At 40.7% G+C, this 22,538-nt stretch overlaps 1 protein-coding gene across 7 annotated transcripts in view; it reads left to right on the forward strand.

Moving 5' to 3' along the window:
* Nebl (nebulette) overlaps positions 1 to 22,538 on the forward strand; it is a 352,705-nt gene that overhangs the window by 192,536 nt on the left and 137,631 nt on the right. For 4 of the 7 annotated variants that reach the window (XM_057787023.1, XM_057787026.1, XM_057787027.1 and 1 more), the window contains exons 1-2: positions 3,465 to 3,699; positions 3,787 to 3,864. Coding sequence is in view for 1 of the 7 variants with exons in the window: in XM_057787029.1 (XP_057643012.1) it covers positions 2,152 to 2,259 (108 nt within the window). In the remaining 6 variants the exon portion in view is untranslated. Of the gene's footprint in view, positions 1 to 2,151; positions 2,260 to 3,464; positions 3,700 to 3,773; positions 3,865 to 22,538 lie in introns of those variants that run through there. The other 3 variants (XM_057787024.1, XM_057787029.1, XM_057787025.1) reach the window with 3 other exon arrangements.

Raw genomic sequence — 22,538 nt, forward strand, 5'->3', positions numbered from 1 at the left:
GATCTAGTAAACAAATGCTGGGTGGTCGGCGCTTGAGTGGGTGTTGATAGTGTACCACATCATTACAAAGGAAGAGACGGCGTCTAAAACACTGAGAACCATTTACAGAGAAGATTGCACACTTTCCAAACAAGTCACTTGAGTAGGCAGGCCCCAACCAAACTGTTCGTAGGAGTCCTGTGACTGTGGCGAGGGCTGCCGGATGATAATCAGTTTCAAACATACCATTTCAGTATCCAGGATATTTTCTCTTTTATTTCCTTCTCTGGAAATTCATACTCAAGGCAAACATCAGACAGAAAGAATGAAATATGGTGCTTTCTCTGGAGCTGCCGTGGGACGGAGGGGTGTGACTGGTAAACCGGCTTTCCTGGAAGGGCTCCATGCTTAGTGTGGTCATTACAGTGTGATCTTCTAATATCTCCAGTATTTGCTAGCCTGTCTCTCACTGCTAGCAAAGCTGCTCAGCCGCCCTTAGGAGACTGATAGACTGAGACCGTGCCTTGGGCCTGTGTGTCTTCAGACCCGTGCCCGGTCGTCGTGAATGCTGGGAGAGTGAGGTGGAAAGCCCAGCTCACTCAGCATTTTCTCTGCAATAACAATATAACCGCTTATTGGATCATTTATTTATGGCAAGAGCTAAAGTAAAGGTCTTAGGACTTTTAGGAATTTATGGAGAATATTAAGGAAAGTATGGAGAGAAAATTAGATATTGCTAAGTTGAAACTGATGAATTTCCTAAATTTTTCCATTTGTTTTTTTAAATTTTTTTTTTCCTTTGGAGCTCAGCTGGCCAAAGAAAATCTTTCAGTAGCCTCAAGGGTAACGATTCTTGATTGAGTCTATAAACCTGAGTGTGATTTGGTGAGATGGTCCCACTAAGAAAACTTTCAAACCTATGTAGGGATCCACATTTGCAACAAACACGTAATAATTTAGCTGTTATCTTGAGGGTTTTAGTTCTGAATGCAAAATGGAGATTACATGCTGTGGACATGTGTTTCCCTTGTTCTTGATTTGAGATAAAAAAAAACCCAAGAAGATAATAGTGTATGTTGTTATGAACAAAACAAGTGTTTCTCTGGGTTAGGAACTGTCACTGCGCGGTCAACAGGAGATAAATTTTGCAGGATTTATCCAAGGTTGTTCCAGCCCCCAGCCCCCTGTTAGTCTTGATACAAAAGAGTCTGTTTCTCTTAATTTACTTGGAGTGCTGGGATTGAACCCAGGGTTTGACCTTGCTAGGCTACATCCCCGTCCCTTTTAAAATAAGACAGAATCTCACTGTGTAATTCCGGCTGATCTGGAACACTTGGTCTTCCTGCTTTACCTTCTTACTGCTGGGATTATAGAATTGTGCCCCCCCCCCACAAGCATACACAGAGTACCGAGGGTCAACGTGAGACACCTTCTAATCCCGAGGTGTGGCCTTCTATATAAATATTTTTATAAGTATTTATCTACTCGACATCTGTCAGTGCGGCACAGTGTAATCGTACCCATATGCTCTGCTGTATGACATAGAAGGGGACTTTATGCAGGCACGGCTGACTGTTGATTCGTGTTTCTCCTACTCGGGGCAGCCCAGGTTCCAAATGTTGTTTTTTTTTTTTTCACTGACAAGATGGGCCTTGCACTAATTTATAATATTAAATATAATATTTAATTCCTCTTTCTACTTTCTCCTTCACTAGCGACAGTTTAAATAGCAGCATCAACGGTGGCACTAGTACCTGTTGTGAAATACATGTACCATTTAGCCACACACATTCACTAGGCCCTGATCTTTTTGAGTTAAATAGCTTCTATGGTTATCATCGTTGAACAGATGAAACCAGAATGCATAGAATAGGTAGCCTCCTAAAGACCAGACAGGCCACAGGGAAAGCTTCTGGAACACAAACTTCCTTGTCTGCTTAGTCCTCTCCTCGCCCCCATGCCTCTCAGGATAATTCTTTCTGAGAGCTGGACTATGCATGTAGGCATGTCGGCATGTAGCATGGTCTCCAATTCCAACAGCTTCTGGGGCCCTTGTCTATCCTGCGTGGGATCTGTGATTCCTATTTATTTTTTCTGTTCATGTGAGAGTGTGTATATGTACACATGTACACACACATGTGCACACACATATGAATTTTCTTTTTTTTTCAGGTCAAGTACAAAAGAGATTTTGAAGAAAGCAAAGGGAGGGGCTTCAGCATCGTCACGGATACTCCTGAGTTGCAGAGACTGAAGAGGACCCAGGAGCAAATCAGCAACGTAGGTGCTGCTTTTCTCGATACGGGGCGCCTCTGGGATGTGTCTCTGGATGGGAATGGAGCGTGAGTGTGAAGTGTATCTATTGCTGAGTGGTATTCAGTCTGCTCATAAAATGTGCCAACTTCACCTATTAAAGCTTTGCCCTCAGATTTCCTCACAGTTATCTCTCTACAGCCGGCCAGTTATAATTCAGTATTTTCTTCATATAGTTTGAATATCTCCAAACCTTTGAATTTGGTCAAAAGTAAATGTTTGTAATTAAAAATTCTGACAGTTTTTTTTCCTGTAGATCACCATATAAAGTCAATACATAGTTTGCATCTATTTAAAAAATCTGTTTTTTTCTAATTATGTGTTTACTTTAGATATCTGTTAATCATATGTTACATCTAATTTTAGAAATAAACATTTGTATATGTAGTTACTTTCTACTTGGAAGTCATATCTTTTTAGTAATGTATTTTCCAAAATAACAAAAATTGGGACTGGCAGAAGTCCAAGGCACATTAGAATGTGGATTTAGTATTTAGTAAAGTTCATTCTTAACTTTTGTAGTTCATATTTGTGATTGTATTTCTTCCAAGGTATTTTATGAAATGTGTCAAAATGTATTTCTCTGCAAAGGAGTAGTTTAACGTTGAATATCCAGAATGGAAATCGACAGCCATGTATGATATAGTTGTGAACAAACATGCAAAGCTCATACCATTATTTCATGATATGGTGGCTATCACTTGTACAGGTATTATAAGTGTGTATATATACATACTTGTGTATGTAGATCTTAAAAGTAATATAGCCCTAATTTTTGGAAATGCTTACAGTTAGCAGATACATTTAAATTTACTGATTTGGGGGCTTAGTCATGAGATACATGCATATATATATATATATATATATATATATATCATACACATACTATTTCAACTAGAGTTTAGCATGTAATTTAAGAAAATGTTAGTTGTCAAAAATTCAAGAACAGGAATATTTGATGATTAAGATGTTATTTCAAGGCTGGAAAGAGGCCTTCCTTTTCATCACATTCCCTAAGGTTTATCCTGTTTGGTCTTTATGTGGACATTTTATATTAGAATTGACTTTTTCATTTAGAATGAAGAAGTTGACTTCTAAGATCTGATGATATCCATCGTTTGGTTTTTCTTATGACTCTTTGGACTGCCAAAAAAGAATCATAAAAATAATCACCCTCATTTTTCTCCCATTCATTCTTTTCTCAAATCAAAACACTATTGTTGCTTAGAAACTCAAACTATGGGTGTATTTCATGGATAGTTCTGCTCAGAGCTTTAAAATGTTGTACGCACTACAGTTCTATCTCAAATGTTCAACTGGCATAGAAATTCAATCCTCAAGGAGCTAAACAACTCTACTTAAGACATCCACATCACAGCTAACATGAGGATTGCAGCCCCTTCAAAGGTAAGCCTTTTCATGTATGTTCAAATTAAGTCTGTGTTCATAAGTAATTAGAAAATAACTGATCATTTCACCAAACTTTATCATTAGCAGGAATATACTTTATATTCAATGCCAGAAGTCATTTGCAGATTCATTCTTCATCATGTCAAACCCCTTACGATGCAGGTATGTATTAATCTCTAATTGTCATGTACATTGCAATCTGTTCAAACAACAATGAGGCAGAGAGTAGTCAGCTTTAAAAGCATCCAATTCAGACCATATCTTAAAGCCATTCCCCTTCTGATTGCTCTTGGTGTTAGCAATTGTAGTAATTGCAGTAGTTGTTCATTTAACCATAATGAGGTCTATCAGTGACTGGATTATAGTAAAGGAAAGATTTTACATTATTTCTATTAAGACTCTACTTCAATTTTTTTTAATTGAAAAGTTTTTTTTTCATTTTATATACCAAACAGTTCTCTTCTCTCCCTTCCTCCCTCTGCCTCTACACTTCCCCCACTCAAGCCCCCATTCACTCCTCAGAAAAGGTAGGGACTCCCATGGCATATCAAGTTGAGGCAGGACCAAGCCCCTCCCCCCACATCACTGCTGAGCAAGGTATAGGGAATGGGCTCCAAAAAGCCAGTTCATGCACTGGAGATAAATCCTGGTCTCCTACTTCTGAAGAAGGAAAGCTGCAGAATATTCTGAGGTCTGGTGAATTTATTTCTCATTTATCAGACCACAACTTCATGGGTTTCTTCCGTTCTGCACTGGGTTTTTCCACATTATTCCAGAGTCTCTTACTGTTAAAAATCCAAGTTGATCTGAAAACCACCATGTTGGTTATTCTAGTTTTCCAGACCACTTTCATTTAAGCTCACTGAACAATATTCAGGCAAAAGATAATTTTGAGTGGGACCTGAGTTATTTCTGTTTTGAGAGAAATAAGTGAGCAAGTGTCTAAACTGGGAATACTCTAGAATCTTCCTGCTAGAGATGGTTGGGTGGGGCTCACCCTGGTGACCAGAAGAGATGAGGGTTGTGCGTTGAGTCTTCCATTCGACCCCAGGTGATGGGGGAAGCTGAGTGATCCTTATAGTCCATATTTTTCTTTTTGATCTGCTTTATAGAATATATTTCTAGTTCATTTTACCTTTGGATATTTAGTGGCTCTTTTGAAACTGCTGTTAATCTCCTTTGGACTGAGGAAAGTATAAAGACATGAAGCTGTGAATTTAATAACTCCGAGGTGTTTGGGGTAATATGTTATGGATGAGTGGGCATTTTTGATTGCTTGTGTGTGTCTGTCACTGTTATGAAAAATTTTCAGGCACTCTCACGTTCATTTGTCTAGGAATTGAAGTCATTTGGAAATGCCCACTCAGTCTGCAAATGTTACAGGGGTGTGGGATAAAGAAGAACCCTAAATTTCAAATTTTGAGTAATAAAAAGGAGTAAATATGGGTTATCCCTGCCTCCTTTGTTTTGATATCCATAATGACAACTTAGCGAACACGGGGGATTTATTAAGTACTGACATTTAAAGTGCTTCTGCCACATTACCCAGGATAACATCAGAAAGGACAAGAAAAGAGCTGGAGTTTGGAATTTACTTATCTATAGGAAAGAAGCAGAACTGGGCTTTTAAAATAGCGTTCTTCTTTCCCAGTGATGTTCTGATGATGTCTTTATTTTAGTTCAAGATGTTCATATCAGAGGAAGTTTGACTGACTTTGTTAATTTCATGGGATTAGAGATTTTTTTTTAAATGGGAAGTCAGGATATTCAGCTGAAAAATTTAACAGAGGGCAATGTTTACAAGTTCAGGTTTATTTCAAGTCTATCTGCAGCGGCCTGCTGCTGGGGAGCTTTGTGGGAAGTTCTGTCTTAGCACCTCAGGTCACTGAGTTGTCATATGGCTCCTTTTGTCCCCAGTTCTTACCTATCTTTGCATGTTTATTAACCATAGTTTAGGAAGGTACATGTACAGAAGCGAATAGAGGAATATTGTGCCTTTGGGGAGCATAAAGCGTATGTAATCTCGTTCTTGTAGAGATTTCTGTTACAGCTCTGGTTTCAGGTGGTTCCCACCCTTCAACCTCTAAATAGAGCGAGCCTTCAGGGTACATGCAACAGGGTGACAAAGTAATGTGTTCAGCATCCATTCATTCAGGGTACACGCAACAGGGTGGCAAGGCAGTGTGTTCAGCATCCATTCGTTCAGGGTACACACAACAGGGTGGCAAGGCAGTGTGTTCAGCATCCATTTGTTCAGGGTACACGCAACAGGGTGGCAAGGCAGTGTGTTCAGCACACGTCGCAGGAACTCTGTGTGGCCTGCCAGAGATGACGGATGTATTTCCTTGCACCTGCTCATGCCCACATAGAAGCTGCCTTTTCCATTGCCTCACACAGTCTAGGGATAAATTGGGAAATAAAATGGCACACTATAGCCCCAGGAGGTTTTGATAGCCTTCACGATGTAGATAAAAGCTAGGTGTTTATTTTCTAGTTTATCATAGGTGGGAGAAAAATATCATATGAAGAGGAAAGAAAAAGAAACCAATAAGAGAGTCCTAGACTTTCTCAGACAGATGGAAACAGTAGGTTTACCATGATCAGATCTGCCTGTGTTTGTGCCAGTCCTTGATGCACAGCGGGAAGAGTTTTGTGTGCCTACACGTGTGCCCTTACACTACTGCCTACCCGACTATTTCTCCTACTCTGGGAGTGCCTACACTTTTGATTATGTATCCTGTTTTGCAACTATGCTCTTTTTTTTTTCTGCCGCTTGCAACCCAGCATACCCATTCATAAGAAAAGCTTGCTTGCTTTGCAAGAAAAGCTAAGTTCAAAAGCTGTCTGTAATTTGATACTGAAATGTAATTAATTCTAACTCTTTTGATATAGCCACATAAATTTTCATTGACTTAGAATGTAAAACAAATTATACGCCCATTAATAAACTCACAAGGACACTGCTGATTTAGTTCCCCGAGACTTTATGAGTTAGCTTCAGAAATATTGGATTATTGGAACTAAATAATTGAATACAGTGTCTATGGACTATTAAAAGATTTGATTCAAAGTTAAGCTGAATGTGAGGGTGCGCATGAGAGGGTAGGGACCATTATCTGGGGATTTGGTCTCTGTTTGTAATTTAAATAAATCATTTTGACAGAGACTGACTGTAACCATGTTCAGCTGCTGACAGTGTGAAATTGAGTTGTATGGTAGGCAGAAGACAAGCAGTCAAGAGAAATCCCCAAAGGTAAAATTTGTTATGTAATTGGGTCAACTCATGCATGAGAAATGCATGCTAATTGTAAACTCGTGGCAAAATTATCCTGTAGGAGGCAATTAGGTCTTAGATGAATTCAAACAACGGATGCGGGGTAACTTGCTTTCTTTCTGTACACAGCAAACATCGAAGTAGTTTTTGAAAGGAGAGAAAGATAAAAATTAGAAAGTCATGCAGCGTACAAATGGATTTTTTTGGTTAATTTTCCTCCTTATATAAGAAATATAGCATGCATCATTAAGTAAAAATTTACATGAAGGCTATTGATTTTAAGGCGTTCAGTGCACCAATGTGTAGGAAGAACGGGGTGGTGTTTTGTTACAACCCTTTGCTAGTTTTATTAACATAATCAATTAGTTATGAAGTTGATAGCTAAGAAATAAGCCCTTGAAGGCAAGCATTTTTAGAGTGAGCCTCTACGTTGCTTTAACAGCCTGAATTTTACCTCCAACTCATCTGCACTAGTAACTCTGATGTAATCTGACGTAGCCGTGGGTCAGTAGCGCTTTCTGAAGGCAGAGATCAAGCATGTCAAAGAAAGCCGTGGGACAACAGCACATACTTCTCTTATAATGCCTAACACATGTTCACGAATAGCTTGTGCACTCGGAACACTTTGACACACTGTTTAATTAGACCCTCTAAATAACCTCTCTCCTCAGGGGAAGGGTCTCTGTGAGGAATACTTACTTTCCTGAGAAAACTAGATGGAAAATTACCTTTTGGCCTTTCCTTTCCCGCCCATGGCCTCCCTCACACCTGGCTTTGCTTTATTTTTTCATGTAGGGCAGGACTTCAAAGGCAGATCTCTGCTTTTTATCCCCAATTTTTTAACCACAGTCACTTAAAGAAACAAATATGTCTCAGACCAGTAATTACTTGTGCATGGGCAGAAGAGGGGTTCTTGCTAAATAGCCTTGTCTTGAGGGGCAGTTTGAGAAGAGTCACCACAGTATGGGAATTAGCACCTGCGACTTCTGCCTGGAGCCGGATGAAGGATCCAGAGCTGTCCTGAGGTGCTGCTTTTGTGAAAGTCTGTCTCCCCATTTCTTTTGCTTCCGTCTCTCCACATCCAGTCTCTCTCCCTGACTCATTTCTGCCGTAGCGCCATACTTGATTTTTTCTCCTCCCAAGCTCCTCCTGCTCTTTCCATTGTATCACAAACACTGTTGTCAGAGGACTCTTTCCAAAGTATCTGCTTTGTCAAGGTCTTGCTGTGACCATTAAACAATCCTCCTTTGGAACTCCCCTCTAAGCAGAATGAAGTCTAATCTCCTATGTCCTTTATCGGACTCTAACGACCTTCCACAATTGCCTGAACTATTTCCGGCCTTATCTTCCACAGCTTGTCAACACTGTTTGCCCATTTCTTCTAGGCCTGGACTCTAATCTGTTGTGGACTTTCCTGTGAGTCATTCCTCATTGTCAGTAGCCAATCTGACACCACTGGGAAATGAAGTCCTGGCCCCTGGGTCCCCAAGTGCCCTCACCAGGCAGGTGGTGATCTCCCTTACCTCTGAGATAGTTAGGGTGCTCTGAGGAGAGAGTTTAGCCACTTTCTACAGTCATTTCCACATTGTATTTCTCATGTTGGTTCTAATTAGTATTTTATGTGCCTAATCATCTTGCTTCTTTACCTTCAAGAGAATGAAGATTATGTACGCTTTTGTTTATTGTTTTTTAATCTCCAAGAATACACAGCACATTGTCTTCTTTATTCAGGACATGTCCCTGCCCCTTAGTTGGGTTTCTGGAGTAGTCTTGATTGTTCTTGCTCCATTTCAGGCTGTTCTCCACGCGTTTCTTGCAAATTATCCCTAAAATGAATGAACTTTTGCTTGTGTCATGGTTTCTCATGGAATCTAGCCGTGGCTCCCTACCACCTTCAGGATAAAATGCAAAATACTTTGCATGGAAAGTGAGGCTACCGGTTTAGCAAGAGCTGAAACTAGGAGCTTTGGTGGCTATCTTATGGAGCTCCGTGGACTTTTGCTTCTGATGGGAAAGCTCCTTGCCTCTTCTGTGCACATGCTCAGTGGTTCTCTTTTCATTCCTGACCTTGCTTTCTATCTTGCTGTTCTTGTCACTGGCTTCCACAGGACCACTGGCGTTTTCTCCTCTGCCCCACGTTGGAATTTAGAAAGGTGTGATGTAGCACCGTGCTAAACTGGAGAACAAAGAAATTGACACCTACCCCATTTTGGACCACTTTGGCTTTCTACATACTTGTCAGTCCTGGCTCATAAAATCTTTCCTAGGATAAATGCTACAGCAAACGGAGGACTAATCTGTTCTTTCTTTTTAAAATATTAATTAATCAGTTCATTGACTGCTGTTTTTCCCCCCTCCTCTCCTCCAAGCCCTTACCCTCCTCTCCCCTCTCTTCCCACTCTCCAATTCACTCTTCCTCCTTTTCTATTTAGGAAAAGGCAGACATCCCATGGATACCAACAAAACATGGCATATCAAGTTGCAGTAAGACTAAGCACCTCCCTATGAATTAAGACTGGGCAAGGTGACTGACTTCGTGTGAGAAGTAGGTCCCAAAAGCCAACAAAATTGTCAGAGTATAAGATATCCAGTGGCCACACTGGTACTTGGTATATAGTCCAGCCCAGTGTGTATTGAATAACCAAAAGAAGTAATACTTTGTAAAATAGTAATGTATTTTGAGTATTCCTTCTTATCAAAACTCCTATTTAGAAAGGTCTTTAGTTTTACAAGTTACTTTGAATTTTGTCATTCTTGTTTATATTACTTGATAATACCTATTTTGTGTGTCTCTGTGTGCTACTTAAATATATGACAGCTTCTATAGTTTTATTGAATGATTATAGCAATACTTCTTCAGTAAAATATGGTCAATGACTTCCTACTATGTCACCTAAGAATTTAATTATATTGAAAATGCGAGGACTACCCCTGTTCTAGAACACTGTGGCCAGAGTGTCAAATTAAATAAGTAAATAAACAAAACCACCACCACCAATAAAAACAAAACAAAACAAAACAAAAAAAACTCCGCAACAAAACCTACAACAGATTAGATCTTACTTCACTTGTATACAGTTTTCTCATCGCCCTGGCAATTCCCGTAGAAACAACGGAAGGGAGAAAAGATTTATTTTGTTCAGAGGTTACACACCATCACCGTGGGGAAGGCAAGGAGAGCATCTGATGCCATGGTGGTAGAAACTTCTTACAGTATAGGTTTCTTCAGACCTTGGCAATTCAAGAAGCTGAGAGCTCCAGTCAGAACCAGAAGCATCTATTATTTTTAAGGTCTGCCCTTGTTGGTGTGTGTATGCCAGCTGGCTACTGTGTCCCCAGATGTCAATAACCTTCCAGATCAGCCCTACTAGCTGGGGATCGAGTATTTGAATGCAGTAGCCTCAAGATAGGAGGAATATATCACAGTCAGGCCATAATGAGTTGATATCACAAAATTCCACAGTCTGGACGCTTCATACAACAGAAGTTTATTTTCTCACTGGTCCAGAGCCTGGGCATGCTCGGTCAAGGCTGAGTGGGTTTGGGCTCTGGTGAGGATTTTCTTCCTGGCTTCTAAATGATCACTGTCTCCTCCTTGTGTCTTTATGTGAGCTTTCTTTGTATGCAGGTGTGTGGGGGGAGCTCTGACATCCCCTCTTCTTAAAGGGCATTGGTCCAATGAGGTTGAGGCTCTCCCCTTATGACCCCATTTAACTTAAGTTTAGGTCTATCTGTCTGTCTGTCTATTTATTATTATTATTATTTTTTTATTGGACAGGTTTCTCTGTTTAACAGCCTTAGACCTCTCTGTGTAGACCAGGTTGGCCTTTTACTCACAGAGATCCGCCTGTCTCTGCCTCTCGAGTGCTGGAATTAAAGGTGTGTGCCACCGCTGCCCGGCGGTGAAATTGTAGTGAGATTTTTGAGAGCAAGATGAAGTTCAAGGTTTTTGTTGTCTTGGGTTTTGTGTTAAGTTTATCTTGGTTTTGGATTTAGAATCAAGGTCTCTCTTTGTTGCTCAGGCTAACCTCAAATCCCTGTGTTCAGATGGGCTTCCTGCCTCACCTTCCTGAGTAACTGAGACTGTAGGCATGGCCTATTGTACTTTAATTTTATGTTTGAAACCTTTAAAACAAGTGCTTTGTTTATAAAGAATGAGTTAGAAGTAGAAATTGCCTTCCCAAATCAAGTGTCTTACATGAGGTTAGAAGATAAGAAATATGAGAAATAAAATAGACATGACCCTTGACCTCTGGAAGCTTATAGTCTCTGGAAGGCTAAAATGTAATTGTTGTAGCAACACTTTACACTAACTTAGACAACGTATCTACACAGCTGCAATTAATACTGAGTAGAGGATAATGCTGGCTCACACTGTTAATATGAGGAGATGAACCAGCCGTGTTTGGGAGAAGAAGAAATGGAACTTTTGACCTTACTATTTAAAAACTATTTCAAAAGGATTTTACCGGAGGACTGGGGAGATAGCTCAGTAGGTAAGAGTACTTGCTGTGCAAATCCTCAGATTCCTTGTAATGGTTGGGTGTGGTTGAGCATGCCTGTAACTCCAGTACTGTGGGCAGCAGAGAGAAGAGACTTCTGGGGTTTGCTGGCCTCCAGTGGAGTTCCCGGTTCAGTGAGAAATCCTGTCTCCAGGGAATGAGGTGGACAGTGACAGAGCCGGAGCTCAGTGTCCTCCTCTGCCCTCTGCTTGAACACAGCATGTACGACCACAAACACATATGTACATATCACACACACGACTTTTGTTAAGTGGTTTGCTCTTGTAAAGTAATACTTTTCCGTATCTATTTTCTCAATTTCCCGTTTACCTGTCAGCGTTAGTTTCTAAAACTACTTCAAACTAAATCAAACCCCCTAAATTTCTTAGCAAGGGTATGAAACAGGAAATGTACATTTCCTCAACAGAACAAAACACAGCGTTTAACCAAATCAGACTATTATTCATAAAATGGCACAAATGTTTAATTATGGAAAAGTATTGGTCAGTTTGTTAATGTAATGATGGCTAAAAGAATATAATATGTATTTTCACACATACAAATATTCAGTACATACTTTCTCTATGTTTACTTTTGTGCTTATGAAAAATTAGGAAAAAAATTAGAAAAGTCAAATTATGAATATTTTTCATTTGTCTCATTTTCCCCTCCTGTCTGTAGAGTAGTACTTTTACATCTTGAGTTTTTTACAATAGGTCTGAGGACGTTAAGAAAACATTTTGCACTTTAAAGACATATTTATAAGTGAATTAGCTCTCTAGGTGTGGATGCTGTGTTTCCCTGCGTGAGGGGGGAGGGGTGTACGTGCGCATTTGCGTCGTGCGCATTTGCGTGGGGAACCGGTGTCGGAGATGTCAGCACTCGTTTGTGCCGTTTGGTTTCCACCTTCAGTGTTTTTGGCCCAGTCTGTGCTGACAACGAACCCCTGGGATATCCCCTCGGTGCTTTGGGGTCTTTTCCTGCCAAATATTGTTCTCGTGCAAGATTAAATGGCTGAATCAGTGTGGCCTGAATCTTGATCCTGCTGAGAATATTAAGGCTCCCGCGGGCTGTAATACAGATTGGCTGGCGAGAGCTCTGCTGGAGAAATAAACTGAGTTTCTCTAAATGAATCTAACAACTGCTGTGAACCTTTGTGTGCCCTGCAGCATGAGTGTGCTGCTGGCAGTTAACCATTTATTGCCCTCATTTTCTCCCAAAGTTGCTCCAGTCCACCCCTGAGCATGGACTGTAAACACGTTCATTTTCTGGCAGATAAGCCATTCGAGACATTAAATTACTAAGTATTCTGAAGAGTTAGTCCCTATTTACTCTCTTTCTTGAATGGGGAAAACCATATTTTGTGTGCTTACAGAATAAAAGGTCTGTGGTGTCACTAAGGGAACTCAGTTGTTCACATCACCCCGTTCTTTAGAGTAGAGGGGCTAACATCGCACATTCTGATCACAGGCTTAATGCCAAAGGTCAGAAACATACGGCATACTTGGCCTCTGTAGGACTGATGCAGAAATTATTCACAGGGCGTCCAGACTTGATTCCATTGCTATTTGTGCTTTTAGGGCTACATTAAAACTGATAAAAATTCTAAATTCTGCAGAGGTGATGGTGCTTCAGCAAAGCGATAAATTCAAAGGTCATGGAGAACAGTGGCAGACCTAAAGTCTGGACCCTGCCCTCTAATGTGAAAATAAAGGTATGTCAGGTTGTCTTTGTTCTTCTGTATGAATCTGGTGAGCTCTATTTTGGGTTACATACGGAGAGTGTCCTCAGTCTGCCCATGGAGCGAGCCCTCATCCTATCTGCCCCGCACATTATTCCCACTTGTCTCCCGGCACCTTGTGCTTCTGTGTGTGTGTGTGTGTGTGCATCTGTGTGTGTGTTGTGTATCTGTGTGTGTTTGTGCATCTATGTGTATGTGTGTTTGTGTATATGTGTGTGTCTTGTGTGGGGAATGGTTTAGGGAACTTGTCTGCGACTGTGCCTTGCAAATGGCTAAGCACACCACCATTATAATAAACAGCTATTAAATCCATCGGAGCTCTTTCAAATGTTTGCAGATGGTGCCACAGGTTATTATTACTGGGGATGTAATGTATGTTTTTAGTTTAACATTTCTCTGTGTGTGTGTGTGTGTTCACGTGTGCGTAAACAGGTGTGTTGCTCATGTGCCATAGTACACGTGTAGAGGTCAGAGGACAACCTACATACATATATATAAAATTATTGATACTAGTATATGAAAAAATGTCCTAGGAGAAGAGTCAAAGAGACAGAGGCAGGGACTAGACAAGTGACTCAGAGATAAACAAGGATTGTTGCTCTTACAGAGGACTGGACTTCAGTTCACCGCTCCAACTTCAAGGATCCCATGTCCTCATCTGGCCTTTACAGGCTTGCACGTACATGTGAGTGCACACGCACGCACGCACACACACACACATACACACACACACCCATACCGCCCCTCCCCACACTACAGATAAATCTTAAAAGTAAAGCAGACAGGACTAATGCTTATTTGGAACATTCTGCTGACCTCATAAGATACCCCGGCCTGCTCTCATCCTAGCAAACGAGGGGATGAGGATGTGAAAGTCCCTCCTAAATAAATGGAGGTCTGTGTTTGTTCAGTGCTTTGAGAGCTAGCCTGGATCCCCCAGACTCCATCAGAGACTTGGAAATAGCACTGACATGTTCTGACCTTTAATCTAATTTGCCATTTATTTTGAATACATGACTTTTGAGTCTCATGGGTAGATATTACTGAAGTTTGTAGTCATTCAGAAATATACTTTGAAGGTATATTCATAAAAGGACCCAAAGTGTTAAACTGCAAGTTCTCCAAAATCTTATCAATAACTCAAAAACTGCATCCCTTCTTGTGGAAAAAAGAATAAATGTGTCATCTTAGTTAAATTCCACTGGGATTTCTATGTCTATAATACTTGATTTCAGTCTCCTGGTTTTAAGAACGTATACCTGTTTAAAATATGAACTGTATTACACATTCAAAATGGTATATAGAGACTTGTATACAGTGTACAGTGGTAAAAAAATGAATGTTGTACATGCCACCCAGCTCAAGAGCTAGAACTCTTAAAAAGTCTTCCCCTAGGGAAAGAATGAAGGCTAACCACTTGGCTAGGTACTAGCTACACAAGCTTCCGCTTCTGTCCATCCATCCATCCATCCATCCATCCATCCATCCATCCATCCATTTACCCATTGAATAGATTACCTAGCTATATAAAATAATCTGTCTGCCTATCTTCTATGTATCATCTTCTATGTATCATCTATCTATCTATCTATCTATCTATCTATCTATCTATCTATCTATCTATCTATCTATCTATCTTCTATCTTCTTTCTTCATTTTGAGATAGAGTCTTTCTGTGTTACATGTACTGGCCTCAAACTCATGATCTTTTTGCCTTAGCCTCTGAAGTTCCGGGATTAAAGGCCTTCACCATCATCTATGACTCTTTGGACATAGCAGCAGAAATTTTCCTTGTGAGATGGTGAAAACTTATGTTCACATAGAAATCCAGTTCCCACGTTTGGAATAATGTATGACTTTTGGTAAAAACATGATGACTTCTTGTACCACCAAAGTGTATACAGTCTGTAAGGTTGCCCAGCATTGCCCTCTTCTTCCTCATTTGGCTGTGTAGAATTCAGGTTTGTGTCCGTCAAACACTGTCTTTGGTACCTCTCTTTCTGGGATTTAAATAGATGGGAGGGAAGATTCCTGAAGGACTCACTGTGTGTGGGACAGCTTTTTTTTTTTTTTTTAAATATTCCAGTTAAGGTCTTCCCTTATTAATAGAGTCTGCATAGAGGAGGAGGAGGATGGGCTTCTGCAGCCCAGCATTTGGGATGAAGAAGCAGGAGGATCACAATGGGGTCAGCATGGGTTGCACAGTAAGACTTTAGCATTGTTTCATATTTGTTATTTCATTTTTCATCACTGTCTATGCAGCATTTCTCTTCTAGGATTTTGGCAGCCATGTTATGTGTTTTGTCTGAAGTCTTGTGCCATAGGGCAAATACCGAAGATAGTGTCTTTTGCTGATGTAGAAATTTGGTTATTCCTAAATGGCATTTTTGGAGGCCACGTGGTGATCTTAGGGTCATATTTCAAAGTTTCAGATTTCTTAACAGTAGGTACTGACTTTTCTGTCATTCACTTAGACTCTCCCTGTGAACTATTCCCGAGTGTGTTGGGATATAGGGAGGCTTTGCATTGCCCTTGGCATCTCCAGTGAGGTTTATATGTGATATGATGAAAAGGTTTAATCCTACCTCTCCGTCAGGATGATTACCTTTCCTGACCCATTTTATTGCAAGGTTCCTGTTCTGTGCTTAGCACTGTGTGAGGGGTTGTGGGTGCAAGGTCTATACACAGTCCTCAGCTGGGATCACAGAACACAGCCTGGGGCAGGGGTTGGAAAACAGGCGAGACTGTAGGGATTCAGAGTGCAGAAGGGCCCTCCCCCAGCCTGGAGTGTGGTGGTGGCCATAGGTAAGTGACAGATGAGGCTGTGACGTGAGTTCTTAAGGAGTGAGCAGAAGCTGTCTCGGTGAGGATAGGTGAGCACCAGAGCACTGCCCACCTACAGGAGTCGGGAATGAGACTGTGCGGTATGTTTATGTGCCGCAGAGGCTAATTTTATCCTGAAGGGATAACTAAAAACGTTTTATTGGGGCAACAACTTAGATTTTAGGATCACTATTTGTTTTAATGTTGGGAGTCCATTACCTAGTACTGCTATAACTTGGCCCTTTCTGGGCTGGATTTTGCTGTAATTCTTACCGTTGAATTCTGGGATTCCTTAGGCCTGAAAATTGAGCTTGGGGTGATTATAGCCTTAGTATTTGTAAATGTATGCTTTGAAAGCTAAAAGGAAAAATGTATGTTTTATTCACATCTGTGTGTTTAAGCCATAGAAATATTTAAAAAGTAACTTGGACAATTTTATTGCATGGATTTAGAATTGACCAACAAACACTGAACTAAGGTGTCTGGACGGTATGTAATTAGGGCAATGTATTTACTCTCTGACTGTGATGCAAGTGTGTGCGTCCCAGACAGTCTCAGGTTGGAAGGTTTGAGAGTGTAAACCCACATAAATATGTATGCATCTGACATTCCATGTAGGGTTGTATTCCTTCTCAACCAAATGTGGAGAGAAGCCTCAGTTTACTAAAGTGTCTGAAATGTGGGCTGTTCTTGTAAACCTATTATTATGCCAACATATAGATCAAGCTAAACTTTTGTTCTTGTGAATGCGATTTCCAAATGCTGGATGACAAACTGCACTTCAGTTGGCTTTGGCACAGACATTAGCTATCTCTTGCTTATAACATAGACCAGACTTCCTAGGCAGCGTCCATCACAGATTAGCATAGAGGACAGAGATGCTGCAGACATGACCCTCAGTCCTTGTTGTGACTGGGATGATGGGAATATCTTTTGGGGACCTGTTTATAAAGATACCGCTTTAAGATCATTTTAGTTTGGATTCCTAAAGTCAGAATGTAAATAAACAAAATTCTAGTAATTAAATAGTTTCAAATAACTTCACTTGGCGTGTGCAGGGAACTGTGTACCTGATCCTAGTTAAAAACAAGGGAAGTTAGTTTTGCCTTGTAGTAAGATGTGGGGAAGACTGAAGAAATGGCTCCTTCCGGTGTGGGGAAGTTGGCAAGGTCACTACTACTGTGCACAGTGCCTACTTCAGCCAGGCACTGCATCTCAATCCCTATGTCCGTCTTCTCCCATATCTCACACGGGAAGGGTGATATCTGATGCTTGTTTTAAGTTGGGAGGATCAATGAAAGCATGATGGGAAACCCTTTGTGTGATTCCAAAGAAAGGCATTCCACTGAAAATATGAAGTTGAACCCACTCTGTGGAGACACCAGCATGGAGGAGGGATAACCGGCTTTCCTTTCGGCCTTTTGTAATTTTATTAAAATATAATTGAGACACATGAGAAAAGCAGTTTAGTCTGGTTGAAGAGAGCCAGGGAAATGTGTGTGCCATGGTGGGGGAGGGGAGGATGCACGTATGTCATCAGGCTGCACTTAGCTGTTCCTTTGAATCCTTCCAGTTCATAAATGGAGAGCAAAGTGGTGATAATAATTCCCAGGCCTCCCAAAATGCTATTTTTGAAATGGGGGCTTAATAACATGAAAAGAAAAAAAAAGATGTTTTGTGAAAGATCCAGTTTTCTTCTCAATGTTTTGTTGTTGCCAAGAATATTTGAAATGACCTCTAATGCTGAAAAAGGGTCAACCTCCCCTTATTCCTAAGGTGGGTGAGTGCTTAAGTCTATTTGACAGTGCTGAATTACAGTAAGATTTTGAAAAAGATTTTAGGGAATAATTAGAACAGGCAAAAATGAAGCCACCATAAGCAGTAATCCTAAAAGAGAATTAAAACAGGAAACACTGCATTATTTATTTGAATAGAATGTGAGCTTGCCAAAGGAGAGGCAGCTGGCTTTCTCCTTTCTGGAATGTTTGTAGACTAGAGAAGAAACTGTCTGTCAGATTGCATCTCACACTTAATTGCTGCTGTGACACCAGATAAACAGCTGTACAATGAAGTGGGAAGAGACATAGGTAACTATGTGATTCTGGATGTAGAAGACATGGGCTCTCAGCGTAAGCCATCTGGAGCCTTGGATCTGCCCATCCCAGCTATATCATCACTGCCCGCCACTTCCAACTAAGACAACTTGGCATTAAAGTGGCTTTTAGAGACTGGCCAGACCTGAGTTCAGTTTTTCTTTTTTGCTCTCTGGTAGAGATCAGACCTGGGCCCTCACATATCTTAGGTAAATACTCTATCACTTAGCTAACATTCCAAGCCTTTAAAAACTCCATTTTAGGGCTAGAACATGGCGAGCTGCTCAGACTTGCGCTTCTGACTGACTTCTCTCACCCTCCTAGGTAGCTGGGGTTACAAATGTGGACTGCCACACAAAGCCTCCACTATCTCCACTAAGTACCCCCATCACCCTAAAATACCCGACTTTGAACAAACCACGCTGCACTCACTTCATCATGGTGCTTCCCCATCCATAAATGACCTGGAAGTAAAATACTTACCTTGCAAGATTTTTATGACAATTAAATAGTTACTCTTAGGATATAAGTGAAAGAGTTGGCGTGGTAACGTTAGACTTGTTATTATGTAAGAAACTAAAATTGAGGAGTTTGGCATGGGAATGTGCTCAGGAGCCACTTCATTTTATATTTGCAGAAATAGCAGCAGTATTTCTGTTTTCTGAACTTATTGCCATTTTCACCCATTTATTTTATTTGGATTTCCTAGGAGCAATGTTATTTTGATTATCATGATTTTATATTTAATATCTTCATTAAACGATACTGTAAAGTTTTCCTGGAGGCTAATATCCATTATAGACTTCTCACTGCTGAAAGAAGTTGGCAATTTTTAATGAGAATAGCATGCTGACCTAATGCTTCTGGTGCTTTCTAGATAAAAAAAAATTCTTATTAGTTCAGTCTGGCACAACATGTATTATTATAAGTTCACAAGCAAATTGTTTCCCAGTTCATGATCAGGATCTTAAGATTGTTTTCAGATAACGCCCTAATAGTGCTTTGTATCCCTCTAAGTATTATAATAAATATCAGACTTATTTAAGATATGAGTAAAGAAAATTTTCGTTTTTGCTTTAATTTTAAAAAGGCAACTGATAGCATTTTATTCTGCTCCTACTATATTAAAACATGTAGATTCCATATTACTCTTTGCCAAAATGTTGCTCAGTGGTATAGTACTGTACCTAGCATGCAATGAGCTTGCTACTTTCATCCCCAGCAGTGTCCAGACAAACAAATAAACACAATGGAAAGAAACAAGAGACACACTAGGCTAGGTTTTGACTGCCCAGCATTGTTATAGATGCTATGGAGTCCGTGTATTGTAAGTATGTTTCAGGATCCACTGAGGTGGTTGACTGTGTCTTGGTGTCTGTCATCTGGTTTTTCCATGCTGTGCTTAGCTACTTTGATAAAGATCTGCTGACAGTCATGTGCAGCATTAGAGAATGTTAGTCTTAATACCTTGGCTCACAGGTGCTGCCCATCATGTTTAGCACATTCTTGGGCAAATTCAAGTTTTCTATTGTTTCACATCCAGAAATGAATTTGTTTTGTGATTTGTTATGGATCCCTACATAGTATATTATATACTAAACCCACATTTCATAGGCAATGATAGATGTTCCTATTAAGAGACTTTCAAAACACTCCTATAGTATTGAACACTGCTTAGACCATGGTTCTTTGACTTAGAGGATGTAGCTTGTAGCATTAGAGAGGATACTGGTGTTATTGGCATTGTTTATATGAGTGTCTTAAAAGACTAACAAAACTATATATGCCTTTGTTCAGTGTGTATAACCTGTGACTTTATTTCCAGATTCGTTTCCAACCAAACTCTTGTGAGGCCCTGACCAATTTTTCACACTTCTGGATCTCCTTGCCTCTCATTTTGCTTCTAAATGAGACATTTTATAATGTCTTAAATATTCATCTATATTATGGATTGAATCTGAAATATTTCCCATAGTTCATGCTTTGACTCTTTGGTCCTGAAATGGTGGTGATTTGGGGGGAGGGTTTGGAAACGTAGGAGGAGGGGCTAAGCTAGAGAAAACATTCTGTGTGGTCAGCTTTAGTGTCTATTATTCCCAGTTGTATCCTGTATCTTGTGTCTCTGTCCTTCCTGTCTTCTATGATGTGAGCAGTTGCCATCCATTACATGCTCCTGCCACATTGCTGTACTGATCCTTCAGAAACTGCGGGGTTTTTATTTTTCCTTTAAGTTGTTATGTGGTCACATCAGTGCAAAACGATTTAATACTTTATGTTAGTGAGACATTAGGTGCACTGTGCACAATAACAACAACCCTTTTAGAACCAGGAAGGCACTTACTAAAACAGGCAGTCCTAAGAGCACAGTAAAGGTTTACTTCTCACGCACAGGCCAGTGAGTTGGTTGCAGGGAGGGAGGCTAAAGGGCTCTAGTCTACTTCATTCTGTCATTCAGAGATCTAGGCCTTTTCAGTCTAGTGCCTCTGCTGGCTACTGGATGAACTGCATCCAGCATGCGGTCAAGAAAAGAGAAGGAGCCATGGACTGTGAAAGAGTTGAGGCACTGACCTGGCTAGCTGACTACATCATGTCCATCCATATTTCACTGATTAGAATTCAGTTGTGTGGACTCACTCCTACAGCAAACTAGAAATGTGTAGTGTGTGTGTGTGTGTGTGTGTGTATGTGTGTGTGAGAGTGAACAGGAAGTCTGTTCTGATATGTGCATACCCTTGTATGGAAGGTAGATCTTTCTTGCCAAGGCAAAAATAGCCCCAGGAACTTTTAAGTTCTAATATGCAAGACAGATTTTTCTAAGAACTGAACTTGAGTTCTTCTCCGGGGAGAAGCAGGCACTCTGTACAGGAATAGCAGTTAGGATGGAGAATTCTTTCCTGTTGGTTTCAGAGGCAGTCTTATTGCCGAGCTTGGATCAGTCACAGATGAGACCAATGTCCAGTCTGTGGAGTCACAAGTGAACCAATGTCCAGGTTGTGGGGAGCAGTGAGACTTTGCAGTAACATCACAAATCAGGCAGAAAAGGTTCAAATGCGAAATGCAGATTCTCTTGTTTTTTTTTTTTTTTTCAGTTAATGGGAAAATGCCTCAGAAGTCCAACTGTACTTAGACAACAGGCACAAAAGTAGAGATAGTAAAACTGATGGTATACTCAGCTGCACGTACACTGAGCTGAGAAACACCAAATGGTCACAAGGAAATGACAAGAGTAATAGATATCTCTATTTTATAATGGGTGGGAATGGGTAGAAGGTACCAACCGCCAACTGTGGTTAAATAATAGATTTAGATTGACTAAACCAGGGAACTTACTGTATTTTCTTTTTATAACTTTTAAAGTTTATGTTTGTCTGGCCCTCCTGAGAATGAATCAGATATGCGAGGGTGTATAAGTAACTTAAAAACTACAATATATTTCTTAATTCTTTGAGAATTTCATACGTAGATGCAATGATTTTGATCATTTTTATCCCCTGTTCCTTCCCATATCTCCTCTCAGAGTCATCCCACCCTCTTCCTGACTCAACTTCTGTTCCTTCTGTTCTTATTGTTTCCCTTTTCCAACTCACTGAGTTTGTTTTCAGTGGCCCATAAACTCCACGGACACAGGGCTATCAGCTATGGGGTCAGCCTACCAGGAGCCATATCTTTAAAGGAAAACTAATCTCCTGGAGAAGCCATGAACTACATATGATGGCTCCTCAGCTAGGGGCAGGGCTTATGAGTGCCACAGTCCTGTCCGTCCAGAAGATGCTGTTTTGTTGCAGTCCTTCCAAAGGCCTGCTTTCTGTGATTCTGCCATCCCTTCCTCTGGCATGGTCCCTGAGCCCGGGAGGAAGTGTGATAAAAAAAAAACTGTCCCGTCTGTGGCTGTGCACCACCTGGAAACTTGATCTCTCTATACTCACGAGCTTCTGCATTAACTGCCATCTGTTGCACAAAAAATTTTTGATGTGGTCTGAGATGTACACTAATCTATGTGTAGAGAGATACCAGTTTAGATGTCAGTTTGATATCATGGCCATTCAGCCAAATAATAATTCTAGGTTCATCCAGAGCCTATGAGCTCCCAGACCACTGGCTCTCGGCCAGATTTACAGGACGATGTATGCATCTGCTCTGTAGAAGTGAATTTAAACCCAATCCGAAAGCAGTTGGTTACCCACAGCATTCCCGCCACTCTTGCACCCATGAGACTATCTTGCCAAGCTGCTCCTTATTGAAGCTCACAGTGTTCGCAGCTCTGTAGGCCACCTGGTGACTACCCCACCCACAGCAGGCTATGCATCACCGTCCAGTATTACAGAAACTAGTCACCAGGGCGGAAGCTTCCTGGCCAGTGCCAACTTGATTTCTCCATGGCCTGTAACCAGAGTGTATGGTAC

This window comes from Chionomys nivalis, chromosome 13 (assembly GCF_950005125.1).
Source record: "Chionomys nivalis chromosome 13, mChiNiv1.1, whole genome shotgun sequence".
Lineage (NCBI taxonomy): Eukaryota > Metazoa > Chordata > Mammalia > Rodentia > Cricetidae > Chionomys > Chionomys nivalis.